The 20,124-nt window shown below is 38.6% G+C and overlaps 1 protein-coding gene across 2 annotated transcripts in view; it reads left to right on the top strand.

Moving 5' to 3' along the window:
- LOC104567929 (single-stranded DNA-binding protein 2) overlaps positions 1 to 20,124 on the top strand; it is a 194,296-nt gene that overhangs the window by 128,048 nt on the left and 46,124 nt on the right. For both annotated transcript variants that reach the window (XM_088533148.1, XM_088533147.1), the window contains one exon: positions 19,181 to 19,240. In XM_088533148.1, the coding sequence (XP_088389274.1) occupies positions 19,181 to 19,240 (60 nt within the window). The remainder of the gene's footprint in view (positions 1 to 19,180; positions 19,241 to 20,124) is intronic.

Here is a 20,124-nt window from a genome sequence, read left to right as displayed (position 1 = left end):
AAGTGTTGAAATCCAGGTTGATAGAGTAGCATCTTTTTCCTTCTTCCATGAGATATGTAGACAAAAGAGAAGTAGATTTCATCTGAGAATGAAGAAATATTTTACTGTCTTACATCTTTACAGCTTTTTGCTCTCTTATCAAAATGGTGCTTGTAGAAAAATGGCAGGATAGTTTTTTAGCCCTCTAGAAATTAATCAGTAGTTTATTTCGTGTATCTGTTCTGAATGTAAGTGACAACAGTTTATTTGCATAGCCCTCCTTTTCCCACTGTCACAGAGGGAAAGAGGGCAATATGCAGTACGGTACCTACCTAGAGAAATCCTGCACGTGGCATGAGCGTGTTGCTTGCTTAATTGACTCAGAATCTGAGGCAAGGTTTATGAAAGATATTTTGCAGGTGAAGCACAAAATATCATATAGCTGCCAGTCACAGTATCTTAAGAAATTGGCAGAAGTAATTAGTTGTTTTATTTCTGGTTTTCCTGTTATGAACTGCTGGCTATGTAGAGTTTTTTAACACTTTTTTTCTTATTTTTTGGTGTCATGTAAATATTTTACTTTTTCTTGCTTTGGCTACCCATTCTAGCCATACATTTAAAAGAACTAGAATTTAAAGTTAATTTTTATTTTCTTAAAGGGAAATAAGTGAAAGGGCTCAGGAAGAACAGTTGTGAGAAGTATAGAGGAGAGAATAAGTATACTAAAGGTTTTGCAGGAGAAGGGTGTGGAGGTTTTGTTTTTAGGTAGATAAGCATTAAAGTGCTTCTACATACTTCAACTGCTGGAAGTAACAGAGATAAGATGATAGAAAGTTAGTTAAGTATGGGTAAGCTTAATTTTTCTCATCTGAAACTAAAGGTTTGCTCAAAGTACTTCAATGATGTGCTCTTTCCTAAGACTGTGCTCTTTCCTAAGACTGTAGGGAAAATAGACAGGAAAGATTTCTGTGTTGTTAAGATTTGTCCATAGGGAAAAGTCTTTCTTTTTCTGTTTCTCTGAAGTTTACTTTCTCTTCCAAAATAAGCCTCCCGGTATAAAGTACTGCCTTTATATCTCAGGGAAAAAAAAAAAAAAGAGAGATCCTGGTTTATCAATATATGAATTCAGGCTTATTTGAAACCCCACAGACAGCCTGGTCTTCTTCCAAGGCCTGGGATTGAAAATATACTGAGGAAAATCCATTTTCACTGTAAGACAGTTGGTAACATTAATCAGAGCCATAATCAACTCAACAATATGTTTGATGAATCTTCTACAAGACAGGTTCCAAGAACTGATCTGCACAGTCCAATTAGTTTGGACTCCTCCAGAGATTATCATTTACCTATTCTTGAAACTGCTGAGTCCTTGTCATCGTGCCCCTCTGTAACGTGCAAGAGTCATTTCGTGTCCTTTGTAGTTGATTGAGATCTGTTTTCCTCAGTCAATCAGCCTAGTTAACAAAACAAATATTTTTCAAGAGATGATTTGTTTTCTCTGTAGTTTTTGTCTGTTTAAGAATATATACAAAAAAACCCACCATTTTAATTAGCAAATCTAGCTGTAAGGTTGATGGCAAACACATTGATATTACTGGGAGCAATCCCAAGAAATAGGAGCTAAGCCAAAATGAAGGCAGGTTCATACCAGTGTGCTGAAACTGTAAGGTGTGTATAAAGCATATAGGTATAGACCTCCCATGATAATGTACTGTGGAGATGGAATTGTGAATGTTGGGGAAAGTGTCTTCTAGTCAAGAAGCAGCTAATATGTGATGGTAATGCCTCCAGAGCTGAATCTTACTGATGTCAGTTTGTCTGAGGACAAGAAAATGTATTTGCAGGCATCAATGTGAACCTTGAAAATGGAGGGGCATCATCCATTGCCTTAAAATGCAGGTGAAAAGACAAGCAAGAAAGAAAATTATGGGCAAAACTTCCCACTTCTTTAATAGATGCTTTCTTTCTAATATATTCAATTCAGTAAATCAGTTTCTATATGCACTTCTACACTTGCACTGAACCTGACAGATCACCAGACTAACCAAATCACAGGAATATTTATCTCTGAATACTGAGGAACTCCAGTCCCTTCTCTATCTGTTACCAGTCTTCTTCCACTGAGGGACAGGAATGTCCACTTGGACTTATCACAGTCTTCTAGATTGTGAAAGCGAGCACTTGTGTTTTCTTAAAAGTCAGAAAATTATAGAAATAGTGGTTGAATGGTATTTCTATCTCTTTTTAATTCTCACTAAGACTTTCCATTACAAAAACATTGTAACAGCTCAGCATTTTGCAACCTAAAATTTATCAGCGGGATCATCCTGGAATTTATGAAGTTGCCTTTCATTACATTTAAGAAAATATTTGGATTGGTCCAAGCTGAAAGCTACCAACAAGCACTACTTTCCAACTCTGCTTGCCAAAAGCTCTGCAGGATTGACAGAGTTGCTCCTCAACACCAATTCAGGGAAAGGCGGTAACTTAGATGGGAACTGTCCTGGGAACCAAGAAACATTATAAAAGTTCCAGTTTTGCTATAACTGTTGACCACTGCCGTTAAGTCGGTGCCCCACATAGCCCTGTGTCCCGCATGTCCCTATGCCCACATGGGCAAAATCTGGGAACAGTATAATTTCTCAGAAAGAATCTACCAAAAAGCTTTGCCCTGCTCTTTATAAAATGAGGTATTCATGTATACATAGTAGACCACTGCTAGTGACATTAAGCAGTAGTTTCTGGAGTGCCTGGTCTATGGAGTAGGAGTTTTGAAGCCAATTTCTATTGTATCTCTGTATTTGTATTCCTGTATTTTAATTCTGATGATGATGTTCAACATTACAATCCTGAAGGCCAAAATTGTAAAAACTTACGATATAATGAAAGGGAGGCAGTATAGTAGTGTATAACTGTTACCTAGACCTTTTAAAGAAAATGGTTTAAAAAGTTTGAAAATTAAATTTGTGAAGTCAAGAAAACAAGTTTATGTGGATTTAGGAAGTGTCTCGATTTCATCTATTAGTGTGTATTACAATATAACTTCTAATTTCATAGCTAGATTCTTTTGTCTACACAAGACCATATCTCCTTTCAGTACATAGGATAGACAATCCTCTGTAAATAAAACGGGGTTATACAATAACTGCATCTGCTCCATAGAGTAACTGAGCCTGCTTTGGCTTCGTTTGCTGCAAAACCGAATATGCAGGAATACAGGAAGAGGGAAGAGAATAGTTTTATGATATAAGGCTATTAAATCCCAAATAGAAGAACCAAAACAAAACTTGTTGACTTTGTATCAGGCTGATATAGTGAGACAGCGGGTCTAATGCAGCTTGGTGGCTGGAATATCTGGATGATCAGCACATCTGACAATAAGTTGCTTTCCTAGAAAGGGGGTCTCATGAAAGGGTAATGGTTAGAAACTGGAGTGCTGGACTGGATCTTTTAAAAAACGTGCAATTCTTTCCAAAGTTATCCATGTTTTTCCTTTACCCAAAGTAAGTGATTTCATTTCTATTTGTTCTTGTTTCTCCACCTATAAAAAGGAAGTTCATAAGGGGATATCCTTTTAGAAGATAATGAATTGCTTGGGCCATAGAAATCATAAGCCTGACAGATTCCATGAGGACAAGATGACTATATTCACATCTGAAATTCTCATTTACTATAATCTTGCTTCTAGTCAGTCTCGGAAAGAGATCTTCATTTGCCACTTTTCCTCTCTTAACCACATTCATTATATTGAGCACCTATGCATATACAGAGCTAAGACGTGAGGAAAGCACTTACCTACTATGGTAATAAAGTCATTTAGGACATTTTCTGTGCCATTTTTAAGCCTAAGAGTTGGTTCTTTGTAGATTTCTTGGTATGGCTGCCCGCAGAGAACACCATAACCTGGGCTTCATCCCTGTCATTAGAGCCCTAGATAACATGAAAAAATGTATTTACCTTTGGGTTTAAACATTAGGGGTTGCATATAAAGTCAGCAGCCAAAGTTTTATACAAGGCTGTTACTAAAATCATACAAGATGAGGTAAAGTCATCCATTTCTGATCAAAAGGGCTTAGGTCATACAATTCAATGAGGCTCTGATTTTACCAACCAAACTTCCTTCCGTTTTTTGGTCTGAGGATGGTGTTTCTCCCAAGAGTTAGTTCTGTACAATACAGAAGTAGTATTTTTTAAAGTTCTTTAAGATACAGACATAAGAAAATCTTCAAGTATTAAGCACTATCCTCACTCTATTCATCCTAGAGACAATGAGATCTGAAGAAATTCATGCTTATGTACCATGATATGGTAGGAGGGTGGTAAGCATGAGAAGGGTTGGTTTCATGGGATTTTATTTGCCTTTTAATTATTTTTTCAAGCAGCTAAATATAAAGATCTAGGTTTTAGCCCAGTGGAAGCCATTGTCTTTCTCCAAGTTAGGGACAATTTGTACTGCTGAAAAGCTGACCCAAGTTGCTTTATTTTGCAGTGCAATTTTAAGAAACATTTAAATGCATACTTAATTAAACCCCAGTTATCTTCACCTCTTTTATTACTCGGTTGACCAAAACATTGCCATGTCTGCATCTGTACAAATGAACCTTTCTTTTTTTAAAGGCACTCAGGCAGATAACATTGAGTTTGTACTTAACTCACCTGGGGGACACTGAGGAGTTAACTCATTGAGTGCCAGCTGAAATTTGTTTGAAATTCACAGCTCACTTTTCTAGTTTGGTTAAGTAACATTAAATTCTACCATTGACTACACCTTTTAGACACATAAGTTTTTTAAAAAAATTATTATTGTTTCTTAGCAAATTTGTTTACATTTGTTTTAGTTCAGTTTACCACTAACTCTTATTTTTAAACAGCATATATAATCTAAAGAAATTGTTATATAGTTTGTTTCATACACTGATTTGTGATAATCAGAAATGCTTGGATAGGCATAGGAAAAATGTGTTGATAGCATGTTTGAAATACAAATGTTACATATTGTTCTTATATAAAGCCAAAAAAAAAAAAAGGGGGAGGGTGGAAAGAAAGGCCTCAACCCACCAAAGGAATATAAGGCTGTCGTGCCATCTAGTGGCACTTGTACATTCTCAGACTAACTCAATCCATATTATACTAATGTATTATTTTTAGCCTTGCTGTGCTTTAGTAGAGCTGACCTAATGCTTGAGGAGAGCATTCTTACAGCAAGGCAGATGAGCAAAAAGAACTTTTCCATTTTTCTTCCTGCCTAGCATTACTGTTATCTATATAAAAAAAATGAGTTTAAATAGCACTTAGGCATTGAAAATAAACAAAATAGATTAGTGAATTAAAAAACAATAACATGCACTGCTTTGCACTTTAAAACAGAAACAGTAACCTATTTATACAAAAACAGAAAATGTTTCTGTAATCTTCTGTGGAAGAATAGAAGATGTCCTTTTTAAAGTCATTCCTCAGTGCAGGCACCTTTGCATCTCTTCTGCTTCTAAGGCAGCTAAGAGAGAAAGCAGCCCAGCTACAGGTGTTCTTAGTCCTGGCAGTCCTTTATCCAGCTCACAGGTGTGAGGCTCCTAGAAGCTTTTCTGCTGGCTATGAGATCTGCACTGTTAGTCCCCCTGATACTCATGGAGTATCTTCCCAAGCTGTTAATTTCAACAGCCATCCAACAGTAAGGGATAGGGGGAAAGATAAATCCTCTGGTGTCCCTGTAAAGCCATTTTGAGGTCACTGTGTTGTTTCTGTGATTTGTCTGCTGAGGGGTCATTATTTGTGCAAGGAATAAGAAACCCTAATTCTGGTAGCTAAGTGATATGGCTAAAGTTAAAAGATACACACCGTGGAGCTGTATCTACAGTGGTTTTGAAAATATTTTGCTTCTTTTTAAACTGCTTTGAACTGTTTCAACTATTGTTTTCCTTTAATCTTCATGTAGTTTCCTGGTTTTTGTGGGCATTACCATTTTTTTATCCCCATTTGATTTTTCTTTCAAGCAACCACACTTAGTTTAACAATGGCAGCATCCTGCATAGTTACTTATCTTTCACTGCTGGTCTTGGTGTTTTCCCCCCTTTTGCAGCGTTGTCTGTCTGCTTACCCTTCCTGAGAACAATTATAAACTTGTTCACAGGAAACAATTTATGGGTGGTAGTTGGGAAATCCATATTCTCCTTGATGCAAAGCCTGCAGTCTGTCTGTCTTTTGGGTAAAGATTGAAAGAATCATCTGGCTTATATCTTTCAACTCTGAATCATGGAAATCTTAAGTTCCTAGTAAAATTTACTCATGACATAGATAAAGCTGTATTTGATACAGAAAGGCCATCATTTTTGCTTAGGAAAGTAAGGACATTATGTCCTCATTCAAACTGTAAAGATAAAGTCTCAAGTGTCTTTTGCAAAATCAAATAGCTACTGTATTATATAGCTTTTGCTAAAATATCAATATACAAGTCATTAAAAATGAACTGACTGCAGAACTAGCCACACATACTCACAACTAGGCCAGATCTCAACCCCTGGGGCTAATGAGTTAGGTGCAGTTGCAAAAAGTGAAGCCTCGAGGAATCGGATCCTGGGTATAGCAGAGAGAGGGAAGTCCCAGACATTTCGAAAAGCATCATAGATTGTTAAATGTTACTGTAAGCAAATGAAAGATCATCAAAGCTGCAAATATAGCTTCTAAGTAAAGCTATCGGCTTCGGTAGGCCTTGAAAAGCTTTGAAAATATAAAAGTGGATTTTAAAGAGGATTTATTTTCCCTCCTGTATCTATATAATTAATGCGAGTAAGGAGAAATTTATTGTACCTCTGGAATCTCTGTTGTTTGTAAATGCATCCATCCCGGTATTGCAGACCTGCATCCGCTGGGAATACTCAAGTCATAATAATATAAAAAAAAAATTTGTATGTATAATTATTTGCAGAATTGGAGTCTGTGCAGCTTTGCTCTTGTCAGTGTTGCATTATAATTTAAAATACTTTAATAATTAATTTGACTTTTTGGACTAAGTGGGAAAGATTAGCATCTAAAGAGATCTGTAGGTAGTTTGTGTTTGTGCCTCTCTTTTTCTTTCATTTTCTCTAAATAACAGAAATAAAGTCAACTTTAAAAAGATAAAGGTGTCTGACATCTGCTGGCTTTGATAATTCAATCCTGCAGTTGTGGTAATGGTTTTACTGCTCGTAACTGTTAGAGCAAATTAAAACTGCTCAGCTTGAGTAACTAAATAAGCTTTGAGCCCACACTTCCCCTGCCTCCCCTTCCACCTGCCCTGGCTCCAGCAGCCCCTGCTGCCTGGGGATTAGAGCGAAGGCAAGGGAGGGGTGGGATTGGGGATAAATCATGGATATCCAAGGGATCTGCTCTCCCCTTTCCCAACCCTAGCCAGAAAATCCATTTGCCATTTGTGATGCACTGCCCATGCACCCAGGCAAGCCTTATAGTTAACTTCTGGAGTGTCCTGAAAAGAAGAGGGAGTGGATGTCATTTATATAGGTTTCCTTCTGTTGAGGTTAATTCAGTTCCTGTCATATCTTGGCTGTTGCTCTTTACGGGAGCCACAAGTGCTTGGGTTTTAAACTAAAATTTTTGGAAGAAGATAATGCATTTAGCCTCACAATAATATATTTATTAAATATAACAGCAGTAATTAACAAACCCTTGTTTGTCATTTTCCAAGGTATTCTGAAAGATCAATCATAAGTCATAGTGAGAGGAGACTAGAACTGCTAAATTTGAGGAAATATTTTGTCATACTTAGTGAGCTGTGATTAAAGTGTCTGAATTATAAAAATATGTTTTTTTAAAAGGGTGAAACTTCCCGACCTTCCAATTTTAGCTTTAATAAGGCTTGAAGAAATTAGTTCTATTTTCTGTAAAATTTGAAGTTGTTAATTTCCATTTTTATTAACCTTGTTTAAGTTACATATGTTTCACAGCCACTTTCAGTTTGTGCTGCTTTTGAAATCTCTTTTAAATATCATGTGCATAATTTAGCCTCTTTCTCTCCCACTTGCTAAATCTTCGTGAGCATTTCCTATAAAGCGACACAGATTCAGTAACAATACAATTCCTAAAGATCATATATCAACCAAAAGAGTGTTACATACTTTCTCACATTTCTGGAGAAGTAGCCTGGCTAGCAGGAAGATCCTGCTTCTAAAAGTCACGGAGGGATGTTTAGCTAGGGACAAAAGGATTTTTGACAGAGGAGCTTTTTGGAGGTTTTGCTTTTCATTTATGTGTGCCGAGTGTACAAGATATACTCTCCCTTGCAGGAGTACATTCACAGCCTTGCAGTATTCCTTCATTTTGTGGAACAATTTGTTGGTGAGAGGTAAATAATTAATTTTAATTAGAGAGATAGTGTTGCTTGTGTTATAACTTTTGGAATCTTAAAGGGTGGTAACACAGATGTCTGTGGAAGGCTTCTCCATTTCTTTTTTAATTGTGCTCTACACTCCAAATTAAATAAAACCTCTTAGAGTTTCCATTTATAGGTTGCCAGACCACACCAGGCAGCTCTTAGCAAACCATAAATATGGAAATGATTTTTATGGGCATCTTCAGCTGAAGTGCAATGAAGTACTTGTTTGTGAGACTAGATTTGGTCATCAGGAAAGGCCAGCATAAGGAGGAGTACTTTGTTTCTCTGTGCTGAGAATCTAACGCAAACCATTTTGTGTGAAATAGTGCAGATGAAAAACAGATTGCTTGATTTACTTGTAGACTACAAGATATTTGACTACAAGTCAAATATTTGGTAAGATTTTGAGTTGTCCACAGAAAAGAGAGGAAACTAAATAAATGAAAATACATGAATTATAAATACTTAGGTAAATTCAGTTCACACATATTTTATGGTTTGTCAATGTACTCCTTAAGATTAAAGAGAAAAAAATCATGGCTAATAGAAGCACTTACACTAAAAGTAGTTGTCAAGCATCTCTATTTTATAAAATATAGAAGTCTTAAGGAGACATATTAAAATGTTGCTTTCTAATATTTTTTCAGTACAGATACCATAATGAGAAAATGAAAGAAAATGATCAAGTAAGCATTTCTTACCATTTGGATTGCAAATAGTTAAATAATGTCTGGAAACCGGCAGGCCTCTGTTGCTTCCCTGAAATGCCTGTACACCAATGCACAAAGCATGGAGAATAAGCAGAACAAACGGGAGATCTGTGTGCAGTCCCAGCGTCATGATCTCATTGGAATCACAGAGACATGGTGGGATAGCTCACACGACTGGAGCGCTGCCATGGAAGGCTATATGCTCTTTAGGAAGGACAGGCTGGGAAGGCGAAGTGGTAGAGTTGCTCTTTATGTGAGAGAGCAACTGGAATGCATGGAGCTCAACCTGGGAGTCGAGGATGAGCGAGTTGAGAGCTTGTGGGTAAGGATTAGAGGGCAGGCTAATGTGGGAGACACTGTGGTGGGTGTCTGCTACAGGCCACCTGACCAGGACGAGGAGGTTGATGAGGCCTTCTATAGTCAGCTGGATATTGCCTCATGGTCACAGGCCCTGGTTCTCATGGGGGACTTCAACTACCCCGACATCAACTGGAAGGACAACACAGCCAGGCACAAGCAGTCCTGGAGGTTCCTGCAGAGCGTCGACGATAACTTTTTGATGCAGGTTGTGGAGGAGCCGATGAGGAGAGGTGGGCTACTGGACCTCGTGCTATCAAATAGAGAGGGACTTATAGGAGATGTGAAGGTGGGGGGGTAGCCTCGGCTGCAGTGACCATGAGTTGGTGGAGTTCAGGATCCCATGAGGAGGAGGCAGGGCTGTAAGTAGCCTTGCAACCATGGACTTCAGGAGGGCCAACTTTAGCCTCTTCACAGACCTCATCGGAAGAATCCCACGGGCCAGGACTCTAGATGGAAGGGGGGCCCAAGAGAGCTGGTTCATTTTCAAGCGGCACTTCCTCCATGCCCAGCAACAGTGCATCCCCGTGTGTAAGAAGTCAGGCAGAGGGGGCAGGAGACCTGTTTGGATGAGCAGGAAGCTTGTGGCAAAGCTCAAGCAGAAGGTGGCAGTATATAGAATGTGGAAAAAAAGGACAGGCCCCCTGGGAGAAATACAGGAACGTAGTCAGGGAATGCAGAGATGCAACAAGGAAAGCTAAGGTGCGTTTGGAACGCAATCTGGCAAGAGACGTTAAGAATAACAAGAAAAACTTCTTCAAATATATTAACAGCAAAAGGAAGATCAGGGAAAACGTGGGTCCGCTGGTGAATGGGATGGGCACCCTGGTTACGAATAACACAGAAAAAGCAGAGTTGCTGAATGCCTTCTTTGCTTTGGCGTTTACCAAGGGCAGCCCTTTAGAGCCCCAGGCCCTAGGGACAAGAGAAGAAGCTGGTGGAGAGGAAGACTTGCCCTGGGTAGAGGAAGATTGGGTCAGAGAGCACCTAAGGAACCTCGATACCCACAAATCCATGGGCCCCGACGGGATGCAGCCCAGAGTGCTGTGGGAGCTGGCGGATGTCATAGCTAAGCCGCTCTCCATGATCTTTGAAAGATCCTGGAGAACAGGGGAGGTGCCAGAGGACTGGAAAAAGGCCAATGTCATGCCAGTCTTCAAAAAAGGCAAGAAGGAGGACCCAGGCAACTACAGGCCAGTCAGCCTCACCTCCGTCCCCGGAAAAGTGATGGAACGGCTCATACTGGCCGTTGTCTCGGGGCACATGGAGGTCAAGAAGGTGCTCAAGAGTAGTCAGCATGGATTCACCAAGGGGAAATCATGCTTGACTAATCTGATAGCCTTCTATGATGAAATGACTGGCTGGATAGATGAGGGGAGAGCGGTGGATGTCATCTATCTCGACTTCACCAAGGCTTTTGACACTGTCCCTCAAAACATCCTCCTGGGCAAGGTCCAGAAGTGTGGGATAGATGAGTGGACAGTGAGGTGGATTAGGAATTGGCTGGATGGCAGAGCTTAGAGAGTGGTGATCAGCAGTGCAGAGTCTAGTTGGAGGCCTGTAGCTAGTGGTGTCCCCCAGGGGTCAGTCCTTGGTCCAGTCCTGTTCAATTTCTTCATCAATGACCTGGATGAAGGCACAGAGTGCTCCCTCAGCAAGTTTGCTGATGAGACGAAACTGGGAGGAGTAGCCGATACCCCAGAGGGCTGCGCTGCCATCCAGAGGGACCTGGACAGACTGGACAACTGGGCGGTAAAAAACCTCATGCAATTCAACAAGGCCAAGTGCAAGGTTCTGCACCTGGGGAGGAATAACCCCAGACACCAGTACAGGCTGGGGACTGACCTTCTGGAGAGCAGCTCTGCGGAGAAAGATCTGGGCGTCATGGTGGATGACAAGTTGATCATGAGGCAGCAGTGTGCCCTTGTGGCCAAGAAGGCCAATGGGATCCTGGGGTGCATTAAGAAGAGCGTCTCCAGCAGGTTGAGGGAGGTGATCCTGCCCCTCTACTCAGCCCTCGTGAGGCCGCATCTGGAGTATTGTGTCCAGTTCTGGGCTCCACAGAACAAGAGGGATGTGGAGCTGCTGGAGAGAGTCCAGCGCAGGGCTGGATGATCAGGGGTCTGGAACATCTGCCCTATGAGGAGAGACTGGAAGAGCTGGGCCTGTTCAGCCTGGAGAAGAGAAGGCTGAGAGGGGATCTGATCAGTGTATATAAGTACCTCAAGGGAGGGAGTGCAGAGGATGGTGCTGGCCTCTTTTCAGTGGTGGCCACCGACAGAACTAGAGGTAATGGCCACAAACTGAAGCACCAAAAGTTCCACAGGAACTTAAGGAAAAATTTTTTAACAGTGAGGGTGACAGAGCACTGGAACAGGCTGCCCAGAGAGGTTGTGGAGTCTCCTTCTCTGGAGATCTTCAAAACCCGCTTGGCTGCAGTCCAGCGCCACGTGCTTTAGGTGACCCTGCGTGTGCAGGGGCGTTGGACTAGATGACCTCTAGAGGTCCCTTCCAACCTTAAGCATTCTATTCTATGATTCTATGATGTCAATCATTTTAACCAGGAATAGAGTTTGAAGACGAAAAAGAGCATGAGTCAGATAGTCAGATTTTCAGGGACAGAATATGTAACTTGATCTTTTTTTTTTTTTTTTCTCTCTCCTGGAGGAGAGAAGAACAAAGATTTTTTTCTGATTATTTTATCTAAACTGTAGGCCATTCACCCAGAACTTGAAGTGAGTAAATGGAGAGTTTTGCTGTTTATGAAGATTCATCTCTGACTTCCATGGAAGTAAATTGTTCTCCCCAGCATCCTGCTTAGCAAACAGCAGCATGATTTGCTTAAAATAATATGTCACAAGGGAAGGACTAGTTAGGGTTGTGATCCCATTTTACAGGTTCCCATGATAAATAGTATTTAGACTTCATTTGTGCTGATTTGGGGGGCCTGAATCATAGAAAGCAATTAGAACTATTCAGGTCCTTTTCCCTGCTGAGTGCTAAAGCTGTGCTTCATCCTGGGTTATTTAGTTTGTTGTATGCCCTGTCATTTCCTTAAGAGACATCCTCAGGTTAGGAATATCCTTAGCCTCTCAAAGTGGCTAGGTGTACAATGTAAAAGATTACTCTAAATTTGGCAGTGCATTTACAAAGAGTATGCTAAAGAGCAGTTAGCATTTCTTGTTGTTTCCTTTAAAAACTTTGATGTAGAAGTGGTTTGGGGCAGCCTGTGGTTCCCTGTCTGCACCAGAGCTGAGATGAAGCACCTCTGGAGGCAGCCACCTCCTGCCCGGGGATCTACGAAGCCTCCATCCAAGTGCTGGAGCCTCCATCACCCAGAGCTGATGCTGCCCCACATGTCGTGCTGTGATACAGGGCGAGGGTCAGCGCCTGTGGCGTTGTGGTGAAGCACAGGAAAACCCAAACCCGTCCCTTTCCCAAGCTCTCCATGGAAACACTGACCTCCAGCAAACCAGTACGGCCCCTGGGAGGGATGAGCTGGGTGCACAACATCTGAAATGGCCTGAATTTGTGGAGGGAATCTGCATCAAATTCTACATAAATTCCTATACCCGTCATGTCTGCTGTTAAGCAAGTAATTGTAGCACCAGCCAGTCGGCCCCTGAACTCATCTTCTGGGCGGCTGAGGCTGGTTGAAGTCCTGTTCTTCTGACTGTGTTGAGCTGAAATACATTTAGTTAAAACAGGTCAGTGATGCATTTTAAAAACATACCTGCCATCCGACTTTGACCACACATCTGTATTTTCACTGGAGTTAAAACAAACCTCTTAATAGAGCTAGCTAGGAAGATGTTAATGTGAATGTAGATGAATGTTGTTATTTTAAGCTACCTGTGTGAAAAAGTATTTTTCCATACAGTGCTGACAGGCTCTCCATTTTATTCTCCTCAGGGAAGCAGCCTGAGCTCTGTTTTCTCTCATTTTGTCTCTTGGTGTTTTTCTGCTAGCAGATGTGTGCCACCTCACCACTACTCAGGCCCAGGAACTCTCATAATTCTTCTTAAGCTACGGTTAGATGTTATCACGGTTTATTGGTTACATGAAGTTTTCCTGTCCGGATTAACAGATAAAGAGAGATCATGTAATATATAAATATTAGGATAGGTTCAGATATTTACTTCAGTCTTTCTCACTGATCAAGAAATAGGAAATCAAATGTGAACAATATTCAAGGTTATTTATTTGAATGTGGATTATTGAAAAAAATGCAATTTGTGTGGAAAAAAATGGAGTAATTAAGTGTGCAAGTAAAGTAAGAGTTCAAAATGTCAATCCAAAAAGCTAGTTTAGTTGTATTTGGAAGCAGACCCATTACATTCCCAACTTTTAGAAAAAAATAAGCTTAAGGAAAAAATACATTTCTTGAAATTTGTAACTTACTGAAATACCATATTTAAAACTCATTCTCCCAGTGCTATGTAGGAGAAAACTAAAACACATTGTATTCCAGAGTAGCCAAAACAACTAAAAGAAGACAGAATAAAATTTACCCAACTAGCACAGAAACGGGCTTGTTTATGTCTTCATAACATGTGTTTATGTCTTCAGCTTCTTGGTGGACAATTTTGTGTGTGCGTGATCTCATTTTTATAGTTTATCTGAAAACCATTTTTCTTGAATATCAGAGCTTTTTTAATATTTTTGCCATAATAGGATATGATTAGAGCAGAGCTAACAATTTAATACCTCACATCTTGATTTTATTTTATGTAGTATCAGTTCTTTAATATCTTATTTGCTGTAAAATGATGAATATATATATTTTCTGTGGTAATTGTATGACAGTTTTTTCCTATTCCATTTCTTTTTCTCCCAGTTTAATAGAAACCATTTATATTCCTTTGGCGTCAGCTGCATGACAACAGCTTTCAAGATACTATTTGTGAAACCAGATTATTGAATTTTCTACCTAACAGCAGTAATTACAATATACTAGAGTTTGCAGAAGTCTTTAGGAAGCTGTTCCCAAAAACACTTTTGGTGTTGCTGCAAGTTCTGTGACTCACATGTTTTTAAATGTTGGTGGCATCTCCATCTAGAGATGTTTTATCAAATGTGCCTTAGATAAGGCATGCTGAGCTACATCTTTTTTTTTTTCTTCATTTTCTTATTTGGTTTTGGTTTGTTTTTTTTTTTTTGTTTTGTTTTTGCTTTTATTAATAATGTAGTGAAGTTGTGTGGCAGTTCCTGAATTGCATTTTAGGAGTTAGTTGTAACTTAGGGTAGGGCACAAAATCATTGCCTGTGCCTCCCCTTCCCCAGGAGCTCTGGAAGGCAGTCATAATTACTAAAAGCCCTTGAGGGCTGTTTCAGCATCTGGAAATTACTGGGGAATGGAGCCACTGTGTTGATATCTCTCTTCTCAGTCAGATCTACTCCTTGAGAGATTGTATGCTCAAATACATAGCTCAAGATTTCCCTTAGACAAGATCTCCCTAAGCAAGATCTGGCTGTGAAATGGCAGATATATGTTGGCTGAAAAGTATCATACATCCTAATGCATAAAGAAAGTTCCAGGGAGATATGTCTTTTGCCCTCCTGTCATCTTCAGACCTGAAAGGTAAATCTGTTGCTGTATTATTAAATTGTGGTACTTATCTTTGGCATATTTTTCTATTTCATTTTTTCTTTCTACTTTTATCTTTATTATTTTTGATGAGTTACATATTTGTAATCCTTTCTGTCAGTATATATTGAGGAAATTATCTTTTAATCTATGCGTTGCAGATAGATAGGCTCTCTCACTACTTGCCAGAGAGGGTAAACAGGGAAGTGTTTGATTCATTGATGCAGCACCTAACCAGTCCCCTTAGTTGAACCTTGGGACAAATAAGAAGGCTGTCTTGCTGTGAATTTAGTGTGGGCATCCATTAAAGGTTTTAGACTATCAAGGTGTTGAATTCTGAATTGACACAAGGCTGAGTTAGCAGAGAGAGATGTCTGACTCATACAAAGAATTTATTTTTTTGCCTTCAAAACACAAGAGATACATAGGGTGATTTAAATTCTATGGTCACTGTTTTTAATTTACTACTCCTGTTTTGAACCTATTACTTTTTGTGATATATATGTTGCAATATCTTTAAGAGAAGACAAAGTTTGCAAGAACTCAAGGGAAGAGGGCGCTCCTAACTGTTAGAAACAAAAGTCCACCGTAGGTCCTCCGTAAACCGTGCTCCTTCCCGCTACTCTGTAGCACTAATGTAAAACTAGATAAGGGTCTGAACATCAGCTGTCAGTGAAGTGGTGAAATGCTGTGCATGATGAGTGCTACCTTCTTGGAATGGCTAAGGCTTCATGATGTCCCATGTGTGTCAGGCTTGAGTGTGAAGAAGCTGGTCCTAATCACTTAACTGGCTGAGAAGCTGTTGGTGTTGAATACATTTTCATTAAACTATTTGACAGAATTTCTTTGGTGTCTTGGGAGGACTTTTAGGGGGACAAATACCACATTTATGGTGGAAAGGGAGAAGTTGAATAAGTAACATGAAAATTTAAAATATTAAAGTTTTTCTTTTGATTATAGAAGCTTTGCAGTAACCTTGAATACTAAATATTGCTTCCACACAGCTAAAAATCTTTTAGATTTGCCCTTTAACATTACTCTCTTGCCATTTTATTTAATGCTATATGGCACTTCACTGATATTTTTGTGTGTATATGTGTGTATATATATATATATATTATATATCTTTTGTTGGATACTTTGTTGGTAGAATATATATATTGGTTCTGTATATTCTGAGAAACATTAACTGTGATTCCCAGTTGTTAATATATTTTCTTGCTCACTCTATAGGACTGTAAAGTGTTAATATCCATGGATCATCAAGAGCTGAAATTTAGCAATTAAGTTGTTCATCTCAGTTCCTCTTGGGCTGAATTGCTTAAAGAATGGGAGAAGTTTTAAAAATTTTCACAGATAAATTTAAGGGAAATATATAAATATTTAAAGGCTCCTATACTTATTCCATGCAATGAACTAACAAACTGTACAGAAATAAACAGGAATATATACGTTAGTGCTCAAATCAAAGTCTGCCTAAATGCGTGTTTAGAAACAATGCCTCCAAAGAAGTAATTGGTAACTTGTTAGATCATGCCAGAAAAGAGTTCTACACTTACTCTGTGAGCTTTTTATTAAAAAAAGTACATTCCTATATCCGGATCTACTCAGATATCCAAAGCAACTGCTGAAACCCAAAAAAAGTAGGGATTCTAATTGTTAGATATTGGAAAAGTTTTGAAAAGTAAAATTGTGATTTTTGTTTGAACAACCTCTTGCTCTGGCTAATGCAAAAGGGGAAGGAATCTGTTTCAGAACTTTGTGCTCCTTTATTCTCTGCAGCATTGGACATAAAAAGCACTTTTTATATACTTTTGTTGCTATTCAGAAGTATGTTAAGATCACTTTTAGGATTTTTATAAAAATGAATAGAATGATGAACCCATTGGGAGAAAGGAGGACATAATTAGGTTAAAGGTGATAAAATATTTCCATCTTGCTTGAAAGAAAATGTGAAGGTTGAGAGAGTAGACATTCTGTGAATAATGCAGTAATATATTAATAGTACTATGTAATTGTATTACTAGTACTTTGTAATGTGATGCTGTGTTAAAATGTGCTTGACTTGACAGACATTACCCTGTTCTTTTTATGAGAGGTACAAATATAAATAAATGTAAGGTCTTGTTTGCTGTATGTAGTAAACCGAATATACAGTAATCACCAGTGCATACAATGCACTCCATATAACTCCATACAATGCAATTGATTGACCTTTAAGGAAATAATTTTCTAGTTTTCTCCTGCTTTTACTCTTTCACGAGCATCTTTGTTTACATCCTTTGCCACATACACAACTTCCTTCCCCCCCCCCCCTTTCTTATAATAGAATCTCACCCTCATAGATATGCCCTCATGGATAGAAGACATGAAAAAGCCTCCTTCTTTTGTAATGCATAATTTCAAATGAACTGTTTACTTACGCAGTCTTTTCATAATTGTCACTTTTCTAATTTGCAAAGCCTCTGTATTTTAAGTTTTACTTAAAAATTTACTTTCTAGTGTCTATTTAGAGCATGTGTTTCTGTAGCAGATTATTACTAAAAGTTTTGTCTGATTCTGAGAAATGAAAGTTAATTTTTTTCTGCAGATCACACAAAAGGAAAGATTATTAATTATTAGTAATATGATTATAGCTGTGTTACTAGTTATTACTAATAACCTTACATGTCTTACTAATAATGATCATCACTGGCATTTTAGTTTAAAACACAAATACAACTGACAGCCCAAATAAGCCATTCATTCCTGAAAGGATGATGTCAACCAGAGTTTTAGTGAGCTGTCTGTGGCCATTAGCTATAGCAGACCACATGGTTCCCAAGAAAATTTCACAAAAGAAATAGTCATGTTTCTTTTCCAAGAAGCCCCAAAAACTGGATTTGTGCAATAGCTTATTTCTCAGAAGATATTCCTCTTGGGAAGTTCCATGGAAACATCCTTTCTTTTATATTTCTCACTTCTCCTATGACTCTTTAGGCAGTGTCATGAGCAGAAGTGAGCTTCTGTTTCATAATATATAGTTGCATGGCATTTTTGCTTGGCTAGTGCCTTACAATTTAAACATAGGAGAGAAGATGCTAGTTTATTAGTAGAAGGTTTGAGAGGAAACCTCATGGAAGGAAAGATTTTTTTTTGTATTTTTTTCCTTCTACTCTTATAAGAAGCTTAAAAGTCTCTCTCTTTTTTTTTTTTTTAAATCTCTGTGTTCACAGTCAAAGCATACTTTTAGCTCTTTGTTTTCTTCTGGAGTTATAGGTACATTTGCTTGCCAAAATAATCCTCTTCATCATCTGTCTAGTCAGATGTTTGTGCCTTTTTTTCCTATGGATCTCAAACTTGCCACTAATCTCCCTGCTTTTTAGATGTCTAGATTGCTGTCACTCTTGGAGGTGGAACAAGTAGAGATTTTACATTTATTTGCTGATCAAACATTCATTTATTTCTGGCTTTAAAGTAAGGGTCTGACCTTGTTTTTAGGCTACAACAAACTAGTGTAGTATAGGCAAGAGCCACTGGAACGCAAATAGTGCATCATAGAGATCAGGATGGGATGACAGAATTGAGGGGATGCTTGGCTTTGAGAGAGGAAGAGTTTTACTGAGCATGGAGTTATATATAAAGGGATGAGACAGATACAACATTGAGTTAATATAGCTCATATAAACCACCAAAGTTCTAGATATTTATGACGTAAACTTGAAATGTTTGTTTTCACAGGTCAAATCTTGTATTTTACTTTTACTACGTGAATATGAAAAAGTGAAGGGAAAGTATTTCCAAATTATTATGCTGTTATTTACTTCTTGACCCTTCCAAGAACAATTTTCTTTCGTGTTCCAGGATTCTTTACCCTTAATCCAGTGAAAAGATTAGATGTGTGATTTTTATGATCTGAATAGTTTATTATTCTTCATAGCTCATGCATTAAGTTGTTTATATTCTGCTTTCACAATAGCTGCAGCAAAAATTTAAATAATGTATCTTCATAGCTACATTCAATAAGCATCTTTAAATTTATTTAGTTCTGCTAAATACTGCAAAATAATGTACTCAGCGCTCTGTGGAAATATGTAAGCTGGAATCCTGAGATGTGAGCATGATACAAACCATGTGCCCAATGACTCAATACAGTTTTTACAGGCTAATTTGAATTATTCAGCAATGTTTCTTTTTTTATAGCCTTTCATGTCTCCTCGGTACCCTGGAGGTCCAAGGCCACATTTAAGAATACCCAATCAGGTAAGAATGTGTCTCTAATGTGCATTTGTGTTCCAGGGATGTGGGCAGTCTTGAGAACAGGGGATATTCTCTTGTTGGCTCTAGCATACATTTTTCACTAACATACAGAACTCGCTTAGTTTCTCTCCATCCTATTTCATCTAACCATTAAGTGTGTATTTTCATACAGTGCATGATAGATACCCCCTTCCACTCTCAGCTCATGCTTATGCCTAATTGGTGTCTACACCTTAGACTTTATTGTGCATTAAGCCTGTGAATGAGTAATGAGCTGCTGCTCGTCAGCAGAGACCTTTATTGGCCCATCTGTGAAAAGATGATTCTGGAAGCAGATAACATTTGTATTTTTAAGTTCTGAACTCCTTAAGTATAGATAGGGGAGGAGAAAGCAGTTATCAGCAGATGAAAAGTTAGAGATAAGCAGACAGAAAAATATCAGCTGAAATCTGAAAAAGAAACTGAGTCTTTTATAAGATTGGAAAAGGTTGATAGGATAGTGGAATCGTGTGTGTGCGTGTGTGCACGTGCACACAATTTAGCCTTCCAGAACTACCTTTCTTGTGGTTGCACCTTGATGAGGAGACTCTTCTGCTCCAACTTCAGCCATTGCTATTTTGTGTGTGCGTGTGTGTGTGTGTGTGCGTGTGTATGTTATGATGCAGTGTCAATAAACTGGTCTTGAGCACTGCACATGGCTGCCAGAAAGTTGAAGTTTGATTTTTTTTTTTTAAGTAGCTAGAAACTTCAGGTTGCAAGACTTTTTCAAATGTTTCTGTTGCTGTTAAAGAGCAGGTTAAGTTACATACAGCATAGCTACTTTTGCAAAAAGGAAAAGCATAACTTAATATTCTTGAAGTGATCACCAAGGGACAATATAAGAGTGT

The sequence above is a fragment of the Tinamus guttatus genome, unplaced genomic scaffold (genome assembly GCF_059628265.1).
Source record: "Tinamus guttatus ecotype Peru unplaced genomic scaffold, ASM5962826v1 Tinamus_guttatus_pri_ptg000485l, whole genome shotgun sequence".
Classification (NCBI taxonomy): domain Eukaryota; kingdom Metazoa; phylum Chordata; class Aves; order Tinamiformes; family Tinamidae; genus Tinamus; species Tinamus guttatus.
This window is presented reverse-complemented; position numbering and strand designations above follow the sequence as displayed.